The following is a 21686-nucleotide window of genomic DNA, read 5'->3' as shown; positions in this document are numbered from 1 at the left end:
ATCCATAACGTCACGCTGACATCTCAGTGCCAATGTTTAAAGGGGCCCTGAAGCACTTTTCTAACTATAATCATAGAATGGCCTCACTATTAAAGTGTGTCATCCCACAAACGTCGTGCCAGAAAAATTTTTTAGAATTTGCCCTGCAAATTTAATTTAATCACCCCACCTAGTCTTCTGCCATCCTCGACTGGGCTTCCCTTCTCTTGTCACCCATTTTGTAACCCTAACGGTCCACCGGTTATCTAACCTACACATTACATGACCTGCCCAGCACCATTTCTTTCTCTTAATGTGAATATCAGCTATCCCCGTCTGCTCTCTAATCCACATCACTCTCTTCCTGTCTCTTAACGTTATGCCTAACATTCTTCATTCCATTGCTCTTTGCGCACTCTTTAACTTGTTCTTGAGCTTTTTTGTTAACCTCCAAGTTTTTGCCCTGTGTGTTAGCACTGGTGGAATGCAATGATTGTACAATTTTATTTCCAATGACGGTGGTAACCTTCCAGTCAGGAACTGTTAATGGCTGCCAAAGGCACTCCGACCCAATTTTATTCTTCCGTAAGTTTTCTTCTCGTGAATATGGTCCCTGTGAGTATTTTCCTGTACAGACTCTAGAAGCTGATTAGCGATTATGAATTCTTGTTCACTTGCCAGGCTATTGAACATTAGCTTTGTCTTGTGCATATTAATCCTTAACCCTACTTTTACAATTTGCCAGTTAAGGTCCTCAATCATTTGTCGCAATTCATCCCTGGTGTTGCTGAACAGGACACTGTCATCTGCAAACTGAAGGTTGTTGAGATATGCACCACTGATCCCCATTTCTAAGCCTTTCCAGTCTAATAGATTCAATACTTCGAAGCATAGAGTGAATAGAATTGGAGATATTGCTCCTTGCCTGACCCCTGTCTTGATAGGCAATTCCCTACATTTTTTGTAGAGAACCAAGCTACCTGTGGAATCTATGTAGATATTTCCGAAGTTATTCACATATGCCTCTTGTACTCCTTTTTTATGCACTGCCTCCATGACTGCTGTTATCTCTGCTGAATCAAATGCCTTTTCATAATCTATAAAAGCCATATAGAGCGGTTGATTGCACTTCACACTTTTCTTAATTACCTGATTGATGACATGGATGTGATCCATTGTAGAATATCCCTTCCTGAAGCCAGCTTGTGGTCTTGGTTGATTAAAGTCAAGTCTTGCCCTGATTCTATTGGAAGTTATCTTGGTGAATATTTTATACAATACTGAAAGCAAGCTAATGGGCCCATAATTCTTCAATTCTTTAATGTCTCCCTTCTTATGGATTAGTACAACGTTGGCATCCTTCCAGCTCTCTGGCACACTTGAACTTGTTAAGCATTGCGTATAAAGGGCCGCAAGCTTTTCAATCATAATATCTCCTCTATCATTGATTAAATCAACGGTTATTCCATCTTCTCCTGCCACATTTCCCTGGGCCATGTCTTGCAAAGCCTTTCTAAGTTCATCTCTAGATATAGAAGGAGCCTCTGTATCCTGTTCTTCACGACTTCCAATGAAGATTGCGTGGCTGCTCTGGGTACTGTACAGGTCAGTACAGAATTCTTCTGATGATCTTATTGTGTTCAAAAAGTATTTCAAGCCCCCTCTAAGCATGAATTGGTTCCTTGGTCCCTTTTGTAGTCCCTCTCCATAAATTTTAAATCAAATATATGCAAATGCAGTCAGTCTGAGTGCCAAGAAAGTCATCTGCCAGACTAAGCTGGTTTATTCAACTTGAGTGTCTATAAAGTTGTGCAGGAAATTGGGAATGGCTCATGCCACTTCAATGCTTTCGACCACATGCAAAATATTGGTCCAGAAGGAGACAAATGTAAAACTGCTACTAACTTTTGTGTTGTAGTACTTCCCATTCTTGTACTTGCGGTCAATGAAGCGGACTCTGATCTGTGGCCGGAGCCAGAACTGCTCTTTTCGCTTGGGTGATCTGTTGAGTATTAAAAAGATCATTATAATAATAAGTAGCATGAAGAGCAACAGCAGTGGCAACAACTTACAAGAATGATAAAAGGTTAAAAAAAAAAAAAAGCAGCCAGCTTAGCAAGTGAAAACTTATTTGCATGCTCCACTGTGATTTAAGCGACCAAGTTACGCTTCCCTGTGAAAGGGGACCTGAACCAACCTCGGGCTTGGTGAAATATCAGTCCACGGATAACATAGGCTGCTGTGAACATCTCAGCCAAGTTATGCAGTCCTGCACAGCGTGTGGAGCTTGCATGCAGAGTGCGAAGTCACTTATCTTTCAAACGCTCTCTTTTCAACAGAAGCCTGCTCCTCACTCTTTTCTGGACCCTTTATTTTGTAATATAGCAGATTCCCATAAGCGGATGCTATTGGCCAATAGCTACCAACGATCAAGAAGGGTGTTTGGATCAGTGCGCTTCTTCCTTCTATTACTGTGTATATTTACTGACGCATTTTAATAAACAGGCAGAAGTAAGCTAAAATCTGCTTTCGAATTTCTATAATAATTAGGTACTTCCGGAAGAAGCCAACTATTGTCTGCTCATGCTCAGCTGCGGATGCCCACGTAGGAATTGAACTTTGACCACCCTGATTATCGGTGTCGTGGCTGTCGGGTCTCACTAATTTAGACTAGTTTTGAATGCTCATCTAGCCTACAACCACAAGAAACTTAAGGTCAGACCACACGCATGCTTGCCAGTGCACGCTAACTCCTGGCTACCAACGGTTAGACGCCTTGGTGGACTTCGCTTTGTATAGACTATTGATAGCACTTCAAATGCGCAAGTTTGATGTGGCTACTATCTGTTGGTCAAGCTGGTAGCCAGTTCACACCAAGCAGCACGACAAGACTGGAGCATATGAGTGCTAGTGGGCACTCAAGTCCTATTGTGCACAAAGCAAATGCCGTGGATACGCACTGCAGTTGCATGTAGCTGCGATCTGCCACATAGCATACATACTGCGGCCATCGTGGGGTGCCACGATGAGTCCACTGGCTGAGTGCCTTGCATTTTTCGAAGGACAACCGCGTTTGGAGTGTTGTAGGTGGAAGAATCGGAAATAGTGGCACCTACGTGAAGATTTAAAATCAAATTTGAACTGCAAAACCACGGTGATGTTCAGTAGGTGGAGCGCTGTGGACACGCTCCGCTCCGCCGTAGCTTTTGCATTTGAACTGCGTAGCCTTCGCAGTGCTAGTCATTGAAGAAAGAACAGAAACTTTGCTAATGTGATGCTTGATTGCCAATAACCCCGCTTCAGCTGAACGCATTGAAGTACTTTTTGCAGCAAAGTATTCCTTAAATAGTCTAATTTAACTTCAAATGCATTTCTCGACTTTTATAAAAAGTGATTCAGGGCACCTTTAAGCCTGGTAAGCATGCTAAACATGTTGAACTTCATTTATCAATTAACCAATCAAAATGATGCAAAGCCTTTCCTAAAAATTAGTGGGTTTGACATCCCAACGTCACAGCTTGACTATAAGTGATGCAATACTGTGGGGCTCTGCATTAATCTTGACGAATGGTGTTCCTTAACATACATCAAAATCTCAAAGCCTGAAAATTTCTTGCGTTCCACATCTGCAAGCTGGGAATTGAAGTTGTGACCTTGTATTCAGCCCCTGACTGCCATAGCCACTGTACCGATAATTTCTGTAGCAGAACTCTTATCCCATAGACTTCCGTTAATTCTACTCCTGCCAATACAACTTTTCAGTCAATTCTATCTAAAGTAAAGGCCTCGGCAGGTGCCCATACAAAATATGGGCCAGGGCTTTCATTCTTTCGATACTGAAATCAGCCCCTGCCAGGTACTGAATTTACTTGAATCTAACGCGGACCTTTTCCCCCCAAAATGGGTCTGAAAATTGTTTGCGAGCTACAATCGGACATGAAATCAAAACCGTGTTCACAGCGTGTTCAGTGTTCAGAGCCGTCAGATGCAGCATCATCAGCATCACAATATGGCCACAAAGTGCATTTTAGGGAAGGTAACTGTGAGTACTGTGGGTTCATATTGTGCTCTACTCCAATCTGGATCGGCATTACGGTCAATCACTTTGCGAGATACAGTGAAACCTCGACATATTGAACATGGATATATTGAATTATTGCGTATATTGAACACTTTCTATATCGCCAAGAAAATCACCTGCATTTTAAGTTTTTTATCTCAAACGGGGTCAAACGTCAAATGGACATATCGAACTCTGCCACCGCAGACCAGGTGCACTCTGTTGACAGGTGGTGAGCTTTCCTGCAACACCGTCAAAGATAGTGGTGGCACGATGGGCATTCCCGATTGCGGCGCACTACAGCTGCACACATTGATCGTGCCGAGGGCGCCATTTGAACATAGCGGCGTACATACGCGGTGGCTTGGCTCGTTCGACAACGTCGACACATTGCATTTGCTGCACTGACTCCCCCTCGGTGCCGCACTCTGCGCCTGCCGTGCCTCGTAAGAATTGGCGGTTTGCGTCCACAATGTCATGTGACAGCGTGGGCTCCCTCATAGAAGCCTTGGCAGACGTCACTTAATATTTTGTTATTGCCAGTGTTTCAAAATGCTTTGATTGACAAACGTGGAGATTGCAGCAGAAGTAGCGGCCAAACGAAGACGCTGCCGAGGTTGATCCCACAAACGCTGATGTTGCCCTGCTTCCGACTTCAATTGAGGCTGTAGCTGCTTTGGCCCTTCTACGTCGCTACTGCGGCGCAATAGAAGGCACCGGCCTATCACAGGTGGATCGCTTAGCCTATGTTGAAGACTCTGTGTTTAAGCACGCAGCTGCCAATAAGAAGCAGGCTACACTGCTGCAGTACTTTCAGCCAAATAAATAAATACTTTGTGTGAAACTTTCAGTGAGTATTTACTGCGCCGGGATTGGTGCCTATCGCTTGTGGATCGCTTAGACTATGTTGAAGACTCCGTGTTTAAGGGGGGAAGTGGGTATATTGAGCTTCATTAAGACCCCCTTTACCAAATTTAATGAAATTGCACACTCTTGTTCAGCTTTTTATGCTGATTCCAAATATGCTATCGTTTTTAAAGTATGCCAATTAGTTCTAAAAGTAATTAAACTTCATTAGCATTGTTTCTCGGGACAATGGAGCAAACCCTACTCATCAAAATCTTGCTTTAGGCATATAGCTGGACACTAGGAACCATAAGCTTCACGATGGTAGGAATAGCTTTTTGGTATAACAATTATTAACAATTATACAGCACAGCAAAGCTTTTTGTTCAAAATGGATTCAAAGTGGCTGTTTAATGTACGGACAATAAAGAAATATTGAAACTGAGATACAAAAATCTGGTCCTACTATTGAGTGCATTATTCCTATAGCTCAGTACTGCAACAAAAATTACAATTCTAGGTGCCCTGATTACTGCGAAATTGCTCCCGGAAGGATGCAAATATTCGAAAATTCATGTTTCGAGAAAACGCAAAAAAAAAAAAAAATACTGACAAGCTCATTTTAATTCAAATATAACAACAATGCAGAGATGGCGTAGAGGTAGAGTATCCGCCTCGCGTGCACGAAGACTGTGGTTCAAATTCCGGTGCCGCGCAATTTTCCACCGGATTGAAACAACAAAAAAAGAAAGAAAATCTGCGTGTTGATAAAATTGCATAAACAGGCCTGGAGTGCGGCCTGATACCAGTGACCAGAACCGGTAACGCACTCCCTCACCAGAGCAGGATTGGCCACCCTGGTGCAGTACTTCGCCACACCCTCCTATATGAATACAACAATCAAACCTCTGCCCTCAGTCCCCAGCAGCTGCGAAGCAACTGACCACAGTGGCAATCAGACCTGTGACGCAGCAGAGGGTGCTAAGAATCTCTGGATCCGGACAGGCCACCATTGGAATCTGAACCTGGCAACGTTTAACGCTAGAACGTTATCTAGTGAGGCGAGTCTAGCAGTCCTATTGGAGGAATTAGCGGGCATTAAATGAGATACGATAGGGCTCAGTGAGGTTAGGAGGACAAATGAAGCATATACAGTGCTAAAAAAGTGGGCACGTCCTATGCTACCGGGGCTTAGCGGAGAGACTAGAACTAGGAGTCGGATTCCTGATTAATAAGGATACAGCTGGTAACATACAGGAACTCTATAGCATTAACGAGAGGGTCGCAGGTCTTGTTGTTAAACTTAATAAGAGGTACAAATTGAAGGTCGTATAGGTCTACGCGCCTACATCCAGTCATGATGACCAGCAAGTCGAAAGCTTCTATGAAGACGTGGAATCGGCGATGGGTAAAGTCAAAACAAAATACCCTATACTGATGGGCGACTTCAATGCCAGGGTAGGCAAGAAGCAGGCTGGAGACAAGTCAGTGGCGGAATGTGGCATAGGTTATAGGAATAGCAGGGAAGAGTTATTAGTATAGTTTGCAGGACGGAATAATTTGCAGATAATGGATACCTTCTTCCGCAAGCGGGTTAAGCGAAAGTTGACGTGGAGGAGTCCTAATGGCGAGACTAGAAATGTAATAGACCTCATACTCTGCGCTAACCCTGGCATCATACAAGATGTGGACATGCTCGGCAAGGTGCACTGCAGAGACCATAGGATGGTATGATGTCGAATTAGCCTAGACTTGAGGAGGGAACGGAAGAAACTGGTACATAAGAAGCTGACCAACGAGATACAAAACCGAAGAAGCCGACCAATACGGATACAAAACACATTATGTTCAATTGCCTGAGTGGGGGTTTGACTTTACTACATTTAAAACGAAACTACTGTTTAAGTGGGTACGGTTTAATGAGGTTTTACTGTGCTGGCAAGGCAACAATAATGACAACACTGTACATTAAACACATTTCCAAGGGCTTCTGCAGGAATGCGCGGTCTGAAAGCATTGTGTCCACAAACCTCTTCGGGGCATGCAGAACTTGCACCAATTCTTGAGTGGGGTAGCACAGACCTCCTCTGTCCTGGTGTACGATATCAAACCGTCCGTCACACTAGATCTCTTGTGCTTTTGCGACCAGTGACGGGCAGCGCTCACACTCAACGTTCTCGATCAAAATGCGGTATGTGTAGCTCACCAGTGCAGGCCCTAGCGAAAAAGTATCCTGCCGAGATCCTGAACCTCGTGTGCAAGCCACAGAGCAAAAAGTACAAGAGCGAGTTCGCCAGTTCGTTCCTTTCAGACACTGACAAAACTTTGTACAGAGCTCCCATGTCAACATCTCCCAGGAAAACATCTCTTTGCTTGTTGTACTCAAGCCTCTGCTTCATCCATATTTTATCTACGATGAGCGGCACATTCTCGCTTGTTCCACCCCGAGGCATTCCACCTCGATGCTCAGTTTTATTTCACAAGATCACTGAAACCTACCTCGCCTGCAGTATTTCCTAGTGTAATGAAGCGGATATGCCTTGTGTGTCCGATAGCAGCTCGGAGACAACAACGACCCATGCTGCAATTTGCAAGCAAGCTCAGGCTGGTCGTTGCTGCCAGGCTGCTGTTGATCTGGTGTTTCTCAGCTTTAATTAAACACCATTACATTTGGTGGAGATTGCTGGAGTCCCTCAAGTCACCCTGGAGCTCCGCAATCGTACGTTGCCCACCAACACCATGACTGATGCAACCTTCACACCGACTGTACCTATGGCTGCCCCTGTCACTTGTGCCGGCGTTCTCCGTCAGCGCGACCCGGCCATCTTTTGCGGGATCGGAGAACATGACGTGGAAGACTGGCTGTCTTCCCATGTACGTGTAAGCGCTCACAATAAGTGGGATGACCAGTCTAAACTGAATAACGTCATCTTTTACCTTGCTGACATCGCAAATCTATGGTTTAAGAATCACAAATCTGACATTTCGAGTTGGTCCGCATTCAAGACACATTTCGCCGAAGTGTTTGGCCGCCCCCTGCTATCCGCAACCTACGCACCGAACAGCTTCTACGCCAGCGAGCATAGCAACCTGGCGAGACTTTCCCCAGCTATATCGAGGACGTCTTGGATCTTTGCAGCCGTGTTAATCCATCGATGGCGGAGGACGAGATCAATCATATTCTGAAGGGTATTGAGAACGACGCATTTTGAATGCTGCTAGCAAAGAGCCCAATCAGCGTCGCCGTACTCTTCAACCTGTGTTTCGACGAATTGCGCCGCCAACGTAACATCGGCCGCCAAAACATCCCACAGGCTGACTCGGTCTTGGCCACTGCACTTGCCGCTGGCCATGCTGATCCTTCTGCTCTCGTCCTTCAGCTCAGGGATTTTATTTGCGAGGAAGTGGCCTGCCAGCTATCGCTGCTCCCTCCCACCCATAAGCCTGCCTTAACACTGCCTCCCGCCATGCAACAAACCATCTGTGCCCAAATATCTGACGCACTTGCCCCCGTTCGCACGCCAGATCCTGTGACGGCACCGCTCTCCTATGTTGACTATCCGCCGCTATTCGCATCTCCGATGGCAGCACTCTCTTGTGCCGACTTCCCGTCGCGGGTCACACCTCCACCACTCAACTATGCTGCCACTGTCGCACGGCCACCCCCACTGTCATATTCCGTACCACTACTAAGGCACCGGGTTCCCCCTGGTCCCGTTCCACGACAGTCACCCTAGCTTTTTCGTTGAGCCGACACGTGGCACACGCCAGACAACAGGCCCATTTCCTTCGCCTGTGGCATTGCCGATTACGTTGCGCACTTTTGTCGTCCTAACATGTCCTCGAACCGTGACACCTTCGACCAGTTTCCCTACGCGCCACAACCTGCCGCCGAGATGCGCTGACTCGGTGCTGAGACCCTTAGATCGCGACCGCCGTTCAGACAGTCGCCGTTCTCCTTCTCCACGTCAACGGTCGTCGTCACCTATGCATGGTCGGCCACCTACTGCAGAGGGAAACTGACTAGCGCAGTTCCGGAGGCAAGAACTGCAAGTTGATCGAACTTTCTAAGGCCTCAATTTTCACCGCAGAATGTCATTGACGTCCATGTCGAGGGAGCATCCGCCCAAGCGCTTATCGATACTGGGGCCGCAGTTTCCGTGATCCATGAAAATCTTTGTCGCAAGCTGAAAAAAGTCACGACCTCTCCATCTGGCATGGCACTTTGCACTGCTAATGCGCAACGCATTCATCCAATGGCTGTATGCACCGCCCGTGTAGTCATCCAAGAAGTTTTGTACTTTATCAAGTTTTTTGTGTTGCCCTCCTGTTCTCATGATTTCATCCTCGGGTGGGGCTTTCTGTCACGTCATAGTGCCATCATCAATTGTTCTCGCGTACAAGTGGCCCTTTCGCCGCTATGTGACTTGTCCTCGGTCAAAGCCGACCTCAGTATTCACAAACTCTTCATTGATGATGATACTGATCTGCCACCGGAGACGTCGGTGCTTGTGACCTTGTCATGTACTGCCATGCCAAACTCAACTGTGGCGTTTAGGCTATCTCACCGCAAGGACTTAATTCTCCCATTCGCCGTCCTCACTGTTAGGTCTGAATCAGCATTGATCCCCATCTGTAATCCGCACCGGTATCCAGTGACCATACTGCGCGGTGAGACCTTAGGATTAATGCAAGCTGTCACGTGTATTGAAGACCTTGACGTTGACGATGTCGCCACCCGTTTACATCTCAACGCCATAACTTCCGTCTCACCAACACCACCTTCGGCAGTTTTCGACAACGCCATCGCAGCAGACCTTTCACCGTCTCATAGCACCCAACTTCTTACTCTACTGAACGAGTTCGTTTATTCGTTTGACTGCAACGAACCATCCTTGGGTCGCACAACAAGTGTCTCTCATGCTATCGACACCGGTTCCCATGCCACCTTGCGACAGCGTGCGTATCGCGTTTCCGCAGAAGAGCGCCGGGTTATCACGGAACAAGTGGACGACATGCTGCAGTGCGGCGTCGTTCAGCCTTCTCAAAGCCCTTGGTTGTCACCTGTCATTCTAGTGCGCAAGAAAGATGGCACCATTTGGTTTTCTATCGATTATCGCCGCCTAAACAGCATTACAAGAAAAGACGTCTACCCACTGCCTCAGATTGATGATGCTCTTGAGTGTCTGCAAGGTACTGAATACTTCTCATCTCTAGATCTCCGCCCTGGCTACTGGCAGGTTCCCATGGCTGAGGCTGACCGCCCAAAGACAGCTTTGATCACTCCCGATGGCCTGTACGAGTTTAATGTTATGCCTTTCGGGCTCTGCAATGCTCCCACTGCCTTCGAGCGCATGATTGATACCATCCTTCGCGGACGTAAGTGGAAGGCTTGTTTATGTTACCTGGATGACGTAGTTGTTTTCTCACAGGATTTTCCGACACATCTCACCCGTCTACATCACGTCCTGACCTGTCTCACTTTAGCTGGCCAACAGCTGAACCTCAAGAAGTGCCATTTCGCTGCCTGAAAATTAACTGTCTTGGGTCACGTTGTCTCGAAAGATGGCATCCTTCCTGATCCCGACAAGCTTCAAGCAGTCGCCAAGTTTCCAAAGCCCACATCTATCAAGGCCCTGCGCAGTTTCATAGGCCTGTGCTCTTATTTTCGTTGCTTCGTATGGAACTTCGCCTTTATTATCGCACCCTTGACGAAGCTACTTACCGCAAGCAAAGGCATTTCCGCGTGGTCATGAGCATGCGATGAAGCCTTTGACAAGTTCTGCGAGTTGCTGACTTCACCGCCGATTCTTCACCATTACGACCCAACTGTGCCAACAGAGGTTCACACCAATGCCAGTGGTATCGGTCTTGGGGAGGTCTTGGCCCAACAGAAAGCTACTAATTAAGAATATGTTGCGGCTTATGCCAGCCGTACCCTTAAAAAGCTGAGCTTAATTACACCGTTACAGAGAAGGAATGCTTAGCCTTCATTTGGGCATTGGGCGAGTTCCCTACTTATCTCTACGGCCGTCCTTTCAGCATCATCACGCCCTTTGTTGGCTCTCCTCCTTGAAAGACCCATCAGGCTGCCTCGGCCGTTGGGTGCTTCACCTGCAGGAATATGACATTTGTGTCGTATACCGCTCTGGTCAAAAGCATTCCGACGCTGATGCTCTCTCCCGCTCGCCATGACACCTGATGTGGCTTCTCTTTCCGTTCCTTCTCCGACCTCAAGCCCGTCACTACTGACCACTATTGACATGCCCTCTGAGCAATGCAAGGACCCATCGCTTGCCCTGCTAGTCGACTACCTTGCCGCTACATCGGTCGTTCCCGCAACGAGGACGCTACGCTGTCAAACAGCCCACTTGGCCATGCGAGACAACACCCTCTACCACTGCAACTATATGCCTAACGGTCGGAAATGGCTTCTGGCTATCCCTCGCTATATGTGCTCCGATATGTGCACGTACTTCCATGCTGACCTTCAAAGCGCCCGCGCCGGCGTCCTATAAACCTTCACAAGGCTAAGTCAACGATAATACTGGCGTGGAATGTATCAGTTTGTGCAGCATTACATTGTGCATCATGCACCACCTGCCAACAAAGCAAAACTCCCTCACTGTGCCCTACTGGCCCACTCCAGCCGCTACCGTGCCCTGCTCGACAGTTCAACTGCGTAGGCATTGAGCTCTATGGCCTGATCCCATACAGCGGATGTGGAAACCGCTGGATTATTGTTGGCATCGATCACCTGACGCGCTACGCCGAGACCGCAGCTCTTTCCGCCGCGACGTTGTGACGTCCATTCTTCGCAACTTCGTCCTTCGCAATGGTGCTCCTCGAGAACTACTCAGCGATAGGGGTCGCGTCTTCTTGTCAGAAGCGATACAATCCCTCCTTCGCGAGTGCCAGATCATTCACCGGAAGTCGACCGCGTATCACCCCCAAATGAACGGTCTCACGGAGCGCTTCAAGCGAACACTGGGCGACATGTTGAGGATGTACGTCTCGTAGGACCACACCAATTGGGACACCATACTCTCGTTCGTTACTTTCACTTATAAAGCCGCAACACAAGCGACCACTGGTTTTTCACCTTTTCTTCTCTTGTATGGGTGTGCGCCTTCGTGTCCTCTGGATACTATCCTGCCCTACTGACCTGACGCTTCCGAGTGCACAACTATTTCAGAAGTCGCCCGATACGCTGAAGGTTGCCGCCAGCTGGCTCGTTCGTTGACCAGCGAAGATCATGGGCGTCAGAAGACAAGACGTGACAGTCATCAGGCCAGGCCCACCTTCCCTGCTGGTTCCCTTGTTTGGCTTTGGATACCGCCTCACATGCCCGGCCTTTCTTCTAAACTACTTGCGCGGTACCACGGTCCGTACCGGAACATCGACGCCTCCTCCCCTGTGAACTATATCGTTGAGCCTGTCACACCATCGCCGGACCTTTGCTGTCGACGTCGTGAGACAGTGCATGTTAGCCGGCTGAAACCTTACTTCGACCCTGTCATCTTCTCTGCTGCCCGAGTTGCCAGGATGGCTCCATTTTACACCCATGGCCGATGTCATGAAGTGGACGCGCCTTGTGTTTTTGATAGCAGCTCGGAGATGACGCCGACGCCGAGCTGTGATTTGCAAGAGAGCACGGGCTGTTCGCTGCTGCCAGGCTACTGTTGATCTGGTGTTCTTCAGCTTTAATTAAACACCATTACACTAGGTATTTTTGAAGTCTCGTTCTGCATGGGAGTGCAAGGAGCTCTGTCCTCAGGTATTCATATGCCTTTGTGGAAATGTTGCGCAATATTACGCACTGCCGTATAGTGGTTTCGGACCACATTGGTTGTTTTGCTTTGTAATTCAGCACCTGATCAATAATTAATCTGGCTTTCGTATGGCCCTGGTTTGAGTGTGCGGTAACTTGAATTAATTGGTTGACATTGCACTCTTCCCTTAGGTGTAGCTCCTTTTTGTAAGCGTTGACGGTTACCTGGAGCCTCTCATCCCATGCCTTCCAGGTCCTTTCTTTTTCGCGCCACTTCTTTCGTTCTAGGAAGGCTGATGTGGAGCTTCTCCATTCAGCTTGAATGAAGAAACTACTGACTACTACTGACCCGTCTAGTGACTGCACATCGGTTGGAAAAATGAAGTTCAGGCATTTCCCGCTTGTTGATGTCAAAGGAGCAGTATCAGGCACATCATCGCTGCAGATGGCAGATACAGTTTCTGATGTGACCTGATCACTGGGCCATCTGGGCTTGGGCGCTTGAACAGGCATGTTCACACAAACTTCGATCGTATCTGACGATGATGCAGCCCACGAATGTACTTCCTCAGCAGATGTAGGCAAACTAGCCGGCATGGCCCTGAAGGTATAGCCTAAGGTGAGGAGGTATACCTCCTCACCTTAGGCTGCTCCTTCTTTATGTAGGACAGCTAGTGAGGAAAAACACTGGACACTGAACCTTGCTTGAGTACGCGCCTCTTCGTGTCCTGGCGAAAGTCACTTTCCAAAAAATGAAGGCTGCATACGGCCGAATAATTTGAACTCAAACTCAGTTCCCAGTTCTTTTTTACAATAACTTGCAGTCATTGTTCCCGTAGCTTTTTGTCCGCTGGTATGTCATAAAAGGACACTACAGGGTCTTTCTTTCGCTGCCTCGACGTACAAAACGGTACACAATAGCATCGCATGCTGACATGTAAAACATCACAGGAACATCACCATTGCATCAAACAGACGGATCTTCCTCTAGTGCTGCCAGAAACCTACGGTTTAAAAGTGTCGTCTGAAACTTGGCGGAGGCGGGAATTGTGACCCTGGTAAGACTCATAATAACAATTTAATTCAACGTTATTTTTTATTGAGATTACTTCTTTTATTGTCATTGCGAAAACACCCAATAACCTTTGTAGTTCTTGCTTCCAGATCACACAAGCGCGGCGCGAAATGTCTGCAAACCGCCGGCGCGTGGGCGGGGGAGAACGTCATCTGCAAGCGGGTAATACGTTGGAGCCACTAAGAACCATCTTGGAAAAAAAATTGAGAGTAACAAGAGAGGGTACGGCAGACGACGCGGCGCTCATGTGGCAAGCACAGAAAAAAATAAAGGAGGCACTGGGTAATCAAACAGCACTGTCTGAAGCAACGTTACTAGACTAGCTTCAGTTTTAACTGCCACTCGCCCGCGCCTTCGTGGCACTGCAGTCGCGCCCGGCTTCACTTCCTCACTAGCCGCCTACGCGAGCGGGCCGTACTAAGCACGCGGTGCAGCGTCGGTGTATTCTGTGGTTCGTTGTTGACAGCGAATTTCAGCAAGCATGTCATCCGTGGAACTGTAGCCTTCGCTGAGTTTCTTAAGAATATCAGCAGACGATGCCGACGTGCTGCGTACCTGGCTGCATAGGCCGCTATCGGAACGATGTCAACAGTTCGGCGCATCACTTTTTCTGTGCTCCCAGCAATGCGACGCTTCGCTCGGCGTGAAACGGAGCGATTCCTCGTGCTGACCGGGAATTCTCTGCGAAATCAACGGCACGCGCTCGCCCCACTGCTCCCGCGTTCGTCGTCGTCTTCCACAGTTGGCTATGTGACCGTTCATCTTTCCAGCGTAGAATTTCACTTCACTTCTGTCGTAATGGGGAGGCCGCGTTTACGGGGGTATGAGCCATTGCTTAAGGGAGTATGAGCCACTCATGGTCTTACGTAACGGAAAGGTTTAATTTCGAAGAATCACAAGCGGCAAATCGCAGGCGAAGGCTGCTAACCACGCCGCCGAGCAAACTCGAGACATCGAACGCAAGCGACAACTGCGGACTGCGGGCATGCCGTCAATGACGTCGTTCTCTCTCGCATCCGACTGTGTGTGTAACCTCATAACTGAGAAATACTTTAATGAACCCTCGGGATTAACCCAGTGATAAACACAGGGGCCGCACGTTTCAGCTTCGCTGATTAAGCATCTTCACAAAATGAAAAATCCGGCTTCATTTTTTTTTTTTTTTTGTGGCTTGTGTGTACAAAAACCGACATCATCTTTTTTTTTTTTTTTTGTAGCGCTTCTTTGGCGTGGTGAGAAGCTTCGGTGGGGATAAAGATCATCCTACAATCGCGCACTTTGGCCAGATATTCAGGCTCGTGAGCCTAAATTGCGCGAAACGTTAAGACGACAGGAAGAAACACACGACATTTTGAAACGCAGCTTCTGCGCTTCGCTGTATGCGTTTCTTCCTTTCGTGCAGTTTACCCTTCTTTCAGTATTAACGAACTGGCGCGATAAATCTTATTGCTGTAGGTGGATACCGCTTTCTCGTGGTATCACTAATTCGGACAAGGGAGAAAGCCAGCGAGCGTGAAACACGTGCAAACTGCCCGTCCGCACGAGCTCAAGGCTGTGACGAGGCGTCTGCAGTGGAGCCCGATGGAACAGCGTTGCCCTCTGACGGCTGTCACAGAAGTGGCGACAGCGGCTGTAAGCGCGCGGGCGGGGAGTTTTACAACTGAAGCTAGTCTAGTAACGTTGGTCTGAAGCGTGTCTGTAGTCTTTACTTTGTCCAGTCTGAAGCACTGTTCGTTTACCTTCTAAGTATGCAGTTAGTTTCCTGTATCGCTAGCTACTGCAGCATATTCATGCTACCAACACAAAACAGTTGGTAAACATCTCCACCTATAGCAAAATATAGGTAATATACTATTGTCATTATCATAATCTCTCCTTTTGAATATTTTCAGTTCCAAACTTTCATCTCATCTTCTGTACCCGCTAATACAGAAAGAGATCCTGCTACTGACCTTGACCGCTCTTGCTTTGAAGCAGACTTGGATGACTCTCGTTCTTTTTCAACCCTGGGCTTCTTGTGCAATGAGAGCTTCTCATCCTTGTCTTGTCTCTTCTCAGCTACCTCCTCTTCTTGTGGTTCATGCTTCCTCTTGTAGTCATCATACTTTTCTTTGTCTATGAACAAAAGAGTAGAGTAATGCATTATGCACAACATGGCACATGGCAGTTTGACACGGCTATCATGCATGAAAACTCATCGCTTAAACATGAATTCTGCAAGTCACACAATCTTGATTCTACCTTTCAAAAATAAATAATAAACATCAGCAGTTTGTGTCCACTACAGAACAAAGGTGATCTGGTACCCTTGAAAAGAAATCATGCCTGTATTGCGTAAGCGGACTCCATCTTACGCTAGAAAATTTCGTAATTTCATCACACCATTTTCCTTTCCTAAGCACCCTTTTCTTTTAATTAAACTTTGAGTCCTGCAAGAGCACAGTGGCTTATGAGGGACACTGTAGTGTAGGACTCTGCATTAATTTTCACCATCTGGGGTTCTTTTCACCCAAGAAGCAGTACACGAATTCTTTTGCATTCCACCTCGTCAGAACACCATCAACATGGCTGGAAATCGAGCCTGTGACCTTGTGCTTAGCAGCGTAACGACACAGACACTGGGCTACCATTATGGGTCCATTCTTTTACTCTGATAGACCGCTGTTTACCAGGTGTACATATTGCATGACCTTCCGAACTCCATTCTGTCTTAACCTCAACTACAGCATCAACTACAACCATTTCCTCTCTAATCAATACTGCCACCTTCCCATCGCTTAGCATTATACCTATCATTTTCCATTTCATTGTTCTTTGCACAGTTCTTAGCTTCTCTTTTTTTTTCATTATCAACACAGTTTCATTCCTAAACGTTAGTACCAGCAGAACACTACACTCACTATACTTGCGGACAACTTTCCCTGGCAACGAAGAGAAGGCTACAGGGACAGAGCATCTGCATTTGTTACTGTGCTAAGTAGTCCAACGGAGTGTGACAATTACTACAGTTTCTTGGTACAGACACTGAATAAGCATAGCTTCCATGTGTAATGGTTTCGCATTTGCCCAAGTGCAATAGAGAAAAGCAGAAAAAAAAGTCAAATTTAAGACTCATCAGTGTACTTTCACTTACTTGCTGTTGTAAATAAGATGTTAATGTTTTCTCTTTTCCAGCTTAAACTAACACGAATGAGAATGTGGGACTTTTTTTAGCACTTTTATTTCCGCAAACTTAGCCTTTGCAGCTTTCCCTTCACTGTAACAGAGAGTTGTCCACGAGTATAGCATAGACTTTTCAAGGATATCAGTAAGCTACCACTCATAACTTGAGGATGCTTGCCACATGTGTACCAATTAATTTTTATTTGTACTGAGATTTCCTTTTTGTGATTTAGGCATCTCACGACTACATGGCCTAGGTAAACATACACCGTCACTGCTTCATGAGGCTCATTACAAGTCACAAACCCTTAGTCAAAGGGCCGTTCAAGCTGTTTTGTTGTTTCAGTTGTCCAGTGCAGTTCAAGCATTGTGGTGCCTATTGGTCAAATATGCAGCTCCATTCAAAGCCAAAGGCTGCACTGCGCTATTACTTCTAGACATCTGTAGCTTTGCAACTACAAGCAACAGTAAATGGCTCTTTTACGAGTGAACAAAATTTTCACATCCACTTACTCAGGAGCTTGCCATATTTCTGGTAATCCTTTTTGCTGACAAGGCTGACGAAGAGCTCACTGACAGTTGCTGTTTTCCCACCCAGAGCCAACTTTACAATGACACGTGCATTCTCGTCGTCAAGGCCTTCCACCTACAGAAAATGAGAAAAGCCAAACCCTTTATAGAAAGTCTTTGTAGCACTAAACAAATTACCTAACTGAACCAAGTCACACCCCATGCTGAAGATCACTAGTTCTGATAGACATGGCCCAATTTTGTACATGACACACTACAAAAAGTTCAGGTGTTACTACTTACTATGTAAAATAAGGAAAAATAATATTAAAATGAAATCCTAATAAGCAAGCCCATTATCAAATAATTTATAATGGTGCTGTCCTGGTCAACAAATAAAGGATTGCAGAGAAAATTAAAGTACTGAGAACTGACATCACATTCTCAACTCTTTTTTTTCTTTCGTTAAATGAAATTTAACCCACATAAACCCCAAGAAATATACTGGCAGTTGTCAAAGCACCCTAACTAATTTATAATACTAGTCTCCACAAAATGGTTTCTGTTTTACTAGTCAGAAGATGGATGTGTCATGATACATTGCAAATGCTGCAGCTGTGACATGCGAGCACAGCCAGAAGAAATGCTTGCAGCACTTTAGTTAACTTCTTTATGAGCAACACCATCATACCCAGTCTTACTGCCACACAATGTCAGAAAATTTCACTCCCTCTCATGATGTCATGATGTCACAATGTCAGCGATGCCAGGTGTCTCCAAACCTTCATCCTATAAGTGTTTTGAAAACATTAAACTTGCTAAATGCCATCCTTATATGTACAAGAAGAGTACAGTAAAGCTTCCACGATTTCAATAATATGAGCCAAAATGAATACTTCCACAGTGGAATGGAAGCCAATAAAGCCAATGCAGCACGCAAACACTCCAGTGAGACTCCATCTCTATGTATAGGTGGGAGGCTCTGTGGCAACATGCCTTCACCGACCATGGCAGAGCACATCAACAAGACACAGCTGAGAGTGCATGTCAAGAAATTGAGGTTAGTTGGCTTTTGTTCTCGAGTAAAGCAGCATCACCTTAAGGCTCTGTGCAAAAGAGATAACTGTGCAAAAGATCATAACTTAAGGGTATAGATGAATGAAGACACAACATTCACCTGCCCGTAGAGATCTTTGTGTGGACCCTGCTCTATGCGAATATAGGCACCCGTTCTGAGAACAAGCTCCCCTTCTTCTTTGGCCACAAGAGGAGGTGGCTTTCCCATCTTGCTCTCAGCACCGAGACCCAGTCCTTTGGGTCTCATGATAGCTTCTATGGGTTTTGCAATCCTGCAGGGGTCAAGTACACTCAGGTCAGAACATACTTTACACACAAAGTGCATATGAAAAAGCGAGTGCAATGAAAGCTTGCTATAACAAAAATCAGTTTATTTATTTATTATTTGGTACTCACAACGCCTGTTCAGGCATTGAAGTGGGAGGGTACAGAAATAAAAGGTAACATAAGTTGCAGGTAATATACATTCATGCGAATGGAAGTGAAAGAAAAGGCTTCTCATTCAAGCTACCATTTAATTAGGCCTTCTTTGCTTTTCTAGCATGTTGTCACCATCATTAGAAAACACTATTTTATTTCAAATCTGACCTTGATACTGTTCATAACCTTGTTGGCTTCATCTGAATAAGTGTGTGGTGCACGGAGTGCACAAACAAGCTTGTTTAATTAATAAGGTGTAAATGGTTCAAATTAATATTACCATAGTGTTCTTATGATAAAATGGCATCTGAGGAAGGCCACAGCACACAGTTATTGAACACATCCACGTCAAGATCCACCTCTACTGAGCAAAACATCTCTTTAGAGTGCTTACATGCAGGAAATTCAGATACTGTTACCAGCTCTTTCATTCTAACGATTTCAAAATAAGATCTTGCGCCGACCACTGTATTGTTTCTCCTTAAATTTCGCAGCAATATCACATTTCCTGGCCTGTAGTGTTCAATAACACCACGGGCCAGGAAATAACCCCCCCCTCCCCCCAAACCTTAAAGAAAGGCGGCGGGGGGGGGGGGGGGGGGGAGAGTTGCAGCTTCACCCGAAGGATGAAGCAATGACAGCTATAGCTGAGTAGTACTATATTTTTTGCATATACGACATTTCGATTCTAGGCAAATTAATAGCGATGAATGTGTGGAGCGACTAAAACAAAAAAACAAGAACTAAAATCTGCTGGAAGAAATCCTGCAACCAAGGTTATTCAATGGCAATACAATAGAACATAAAGTTTCTGCCCTCATCATAATCACCAGCCTATTTATGTCCACTGCAGGACAAAAGCAGCTGGGAGATCACTGGGAGATCCCAGGGATCTCCAATTGGCAATTACCCTTGTCTTGCACCAGATGACCCCATATTATCCCTGCAAATTTCATAACTTCATCCCACCGCTAATTCCCCGCTGTCCTCAGCTGCACTTTCCTTCTCTTGGCACCCATTATGTAACTCTAAAAGACTACTGGTTATTCATCTTGCACATTACATGGACAGCCCAGTTCTAGTTTCTTCCACTTCATGTCAAGTAGAATATTGGCTACTCCCATATACTCTCCGATTCACACCACTGTCTTCCCGTCTCTTAACATTACGTTAATAATATTTAATTCCATCACTCACTGTGTGGCCCTTAACTTCTTCTCAAGCTTCTTTGCTAACCTCCACGTAACTGCCCATATGTTGGCAATACCGGCATAATGCAATGGTTATACACTTGTCTTTTCAAGAATAGCGGTAAGTTGATGGTCATGAAATTGATATGCCTGTCCATGTGCACTCCAACCCATCTTATTCTTTCATAAGTTTCCTTCCCCTGCCCTCACCCGCCGTGGTCGCTCAGTGTCTATGGTGTTGGGCTGCTGAGCACGAGGTCGCGGGATCGAATCCCGGCCACGGCGGCCGCATTCCGATGGGGGAGAAATGTGAAAATGCCCGTGTACTTAGATTTAGGTGCACGTTAAAGAACCCCAGGTGGTCGAAATTTCCGGAGTCCTCTACTACGGCGTGCCTCATAATCAGAAAGTGGTTTTGGCCCGTTAAATCCCACAATTTCATTTTTCCCCTGCCCTCGCCCTAACATAAAGCTCGTGCATTCACCATTGCATGACATAAGATGTAACAGCCTTCTTAAAACAATTGAGGGCAAATTGTAGTGAAGTGAACTCACTGAGTGCAACGAGCACCAATGGGCTTGCCTGGGTTCCACCCCATGCCCCTCAGCATGGCCAGACCGTATTCCTCAATAGGAACACTGTTATAGTCTTCCAAGGTAGACTCCTCTGCTCGAAGGGACACATCTACTTTGTCATCTGTCTCGTAGCCATCGGGGACCTTGTTCTGCATCAGCAGAGGTATGCTCATGTCTTGGGTGGTTCCCTTGTCCGAGTTCTGACTGCCTGCTACATCTGGAAAGAAAGAAAGTTTGGTACTACCTGTAATCACTTTTATATACGCATAACATTTGCAAAACGCAAAACAATATATAGCAGTGCGGAACCTGTGCATATGTGTAATTTTAAGTGTTCTTTTGACCATTATACTTGCACAGCTAGGCCTGCTGTAATGAACAAAAAGTAAGTAAGCTTATGTGATGCACCTTGTCAGCTACATGGCCACTACATTACTCCTGTGCAATCATCGGCAGTTTTTTGTGTAGCATCATGCAGCAATGAAACATGAATGGAAAGAAAGCTGAAAAAAATGTTTATGTTTCATTACAAATTGCATGTGCAACCTTGGTAAGACAGGGTAGTAGTGAACTTCGGCCCCAAAGCTGTGTGTATGGAATGAATCGCACCAGCATCACATGTACTGGCAAATCTATGAAGGATAGTGCACTGTCTAGTCTTTTTGCTCATGTTTCAATCTAGTGTGATAGTAGCGTAGAAACTTTTGATTTTGTGCGCTAAAGCCTGTCCTCTCAAAAATTTTAAAGACGTAGGCAGCGTACAAGCTGCTCGAGTAATTTTTCATCAGAAAGAAGTACTGATGTAATGAAAGCTATCAGGACCTAAGCATACAGGAAGCAATCAAAAGGTGTGTTCACACTCTTGACCGTGGCATTCACAACACCTCTTTCTATTAAGGCTGAGCAACTAGAGTTAAAGAAACTTAGTTTTTCAATGTTTAGTATTGAAAAGTCCCGGTAGCCCTGGTGATGCCAAAGAATCAGGTGGTGAGACCAATGAGAGTTTGTAACTGGTCATCAA

The 21686-nt window shown here is 46.0% G+C and overlaps 1 protein-coding gene across 2 annotated transcripts in view; it reads right to left on the bottom strand.

Annotated features, from left to right (window-relative positions):
* LOC126521239 (G-patch domain and KOW motifs-containing protein) overlaps nt 1–21686 on the bottom strand; it is a 45298-nt gene that overhangs the window by 21982 nt on the left and 1630 nt on the right. For both annotated transcript variants that reach the window (XM_050169886.3, XM_055065863.2), the window contains exons 3-7: nt 20645–20882; nt 18581–18752; nt 17407–17539; nt 15684–15846; nt 1885–1981 (exon numbers count right to left, since the gene is read on the bottom strand). In XM_050169886.3, coding sequence (XP_050025843.1) covers nt 1885–1981; nt 15684–15846; nt 17407–17539; nt 18581–18752; nt 20645–20882 — 803 coding nt within the window. The remainder of the gene's footprint in view (nt 1–1884; nt 1982–15683; nt 15847–17406; nt 17540–18580; nt 18753–20644; nt 20883–21686) is intronic.

Source organism: Dermacentor andersoni, chromosome 6, assembly GCF_023375885.2.
Source record: "Dermacentor andersoni chromosome 6, qqDerAnde1_hic_scaffold, whole genome shotgun sequence".
Lineage (NCBI taxonomy): Eukaryota > Metazoa > Arthropoda > Arachnida > Ixodida > Ixodidae > Dermacentor > Dermacentor andersoni.
This window is presented reverse-complemented; position numbering and strand designations above follow the sequence as displayed.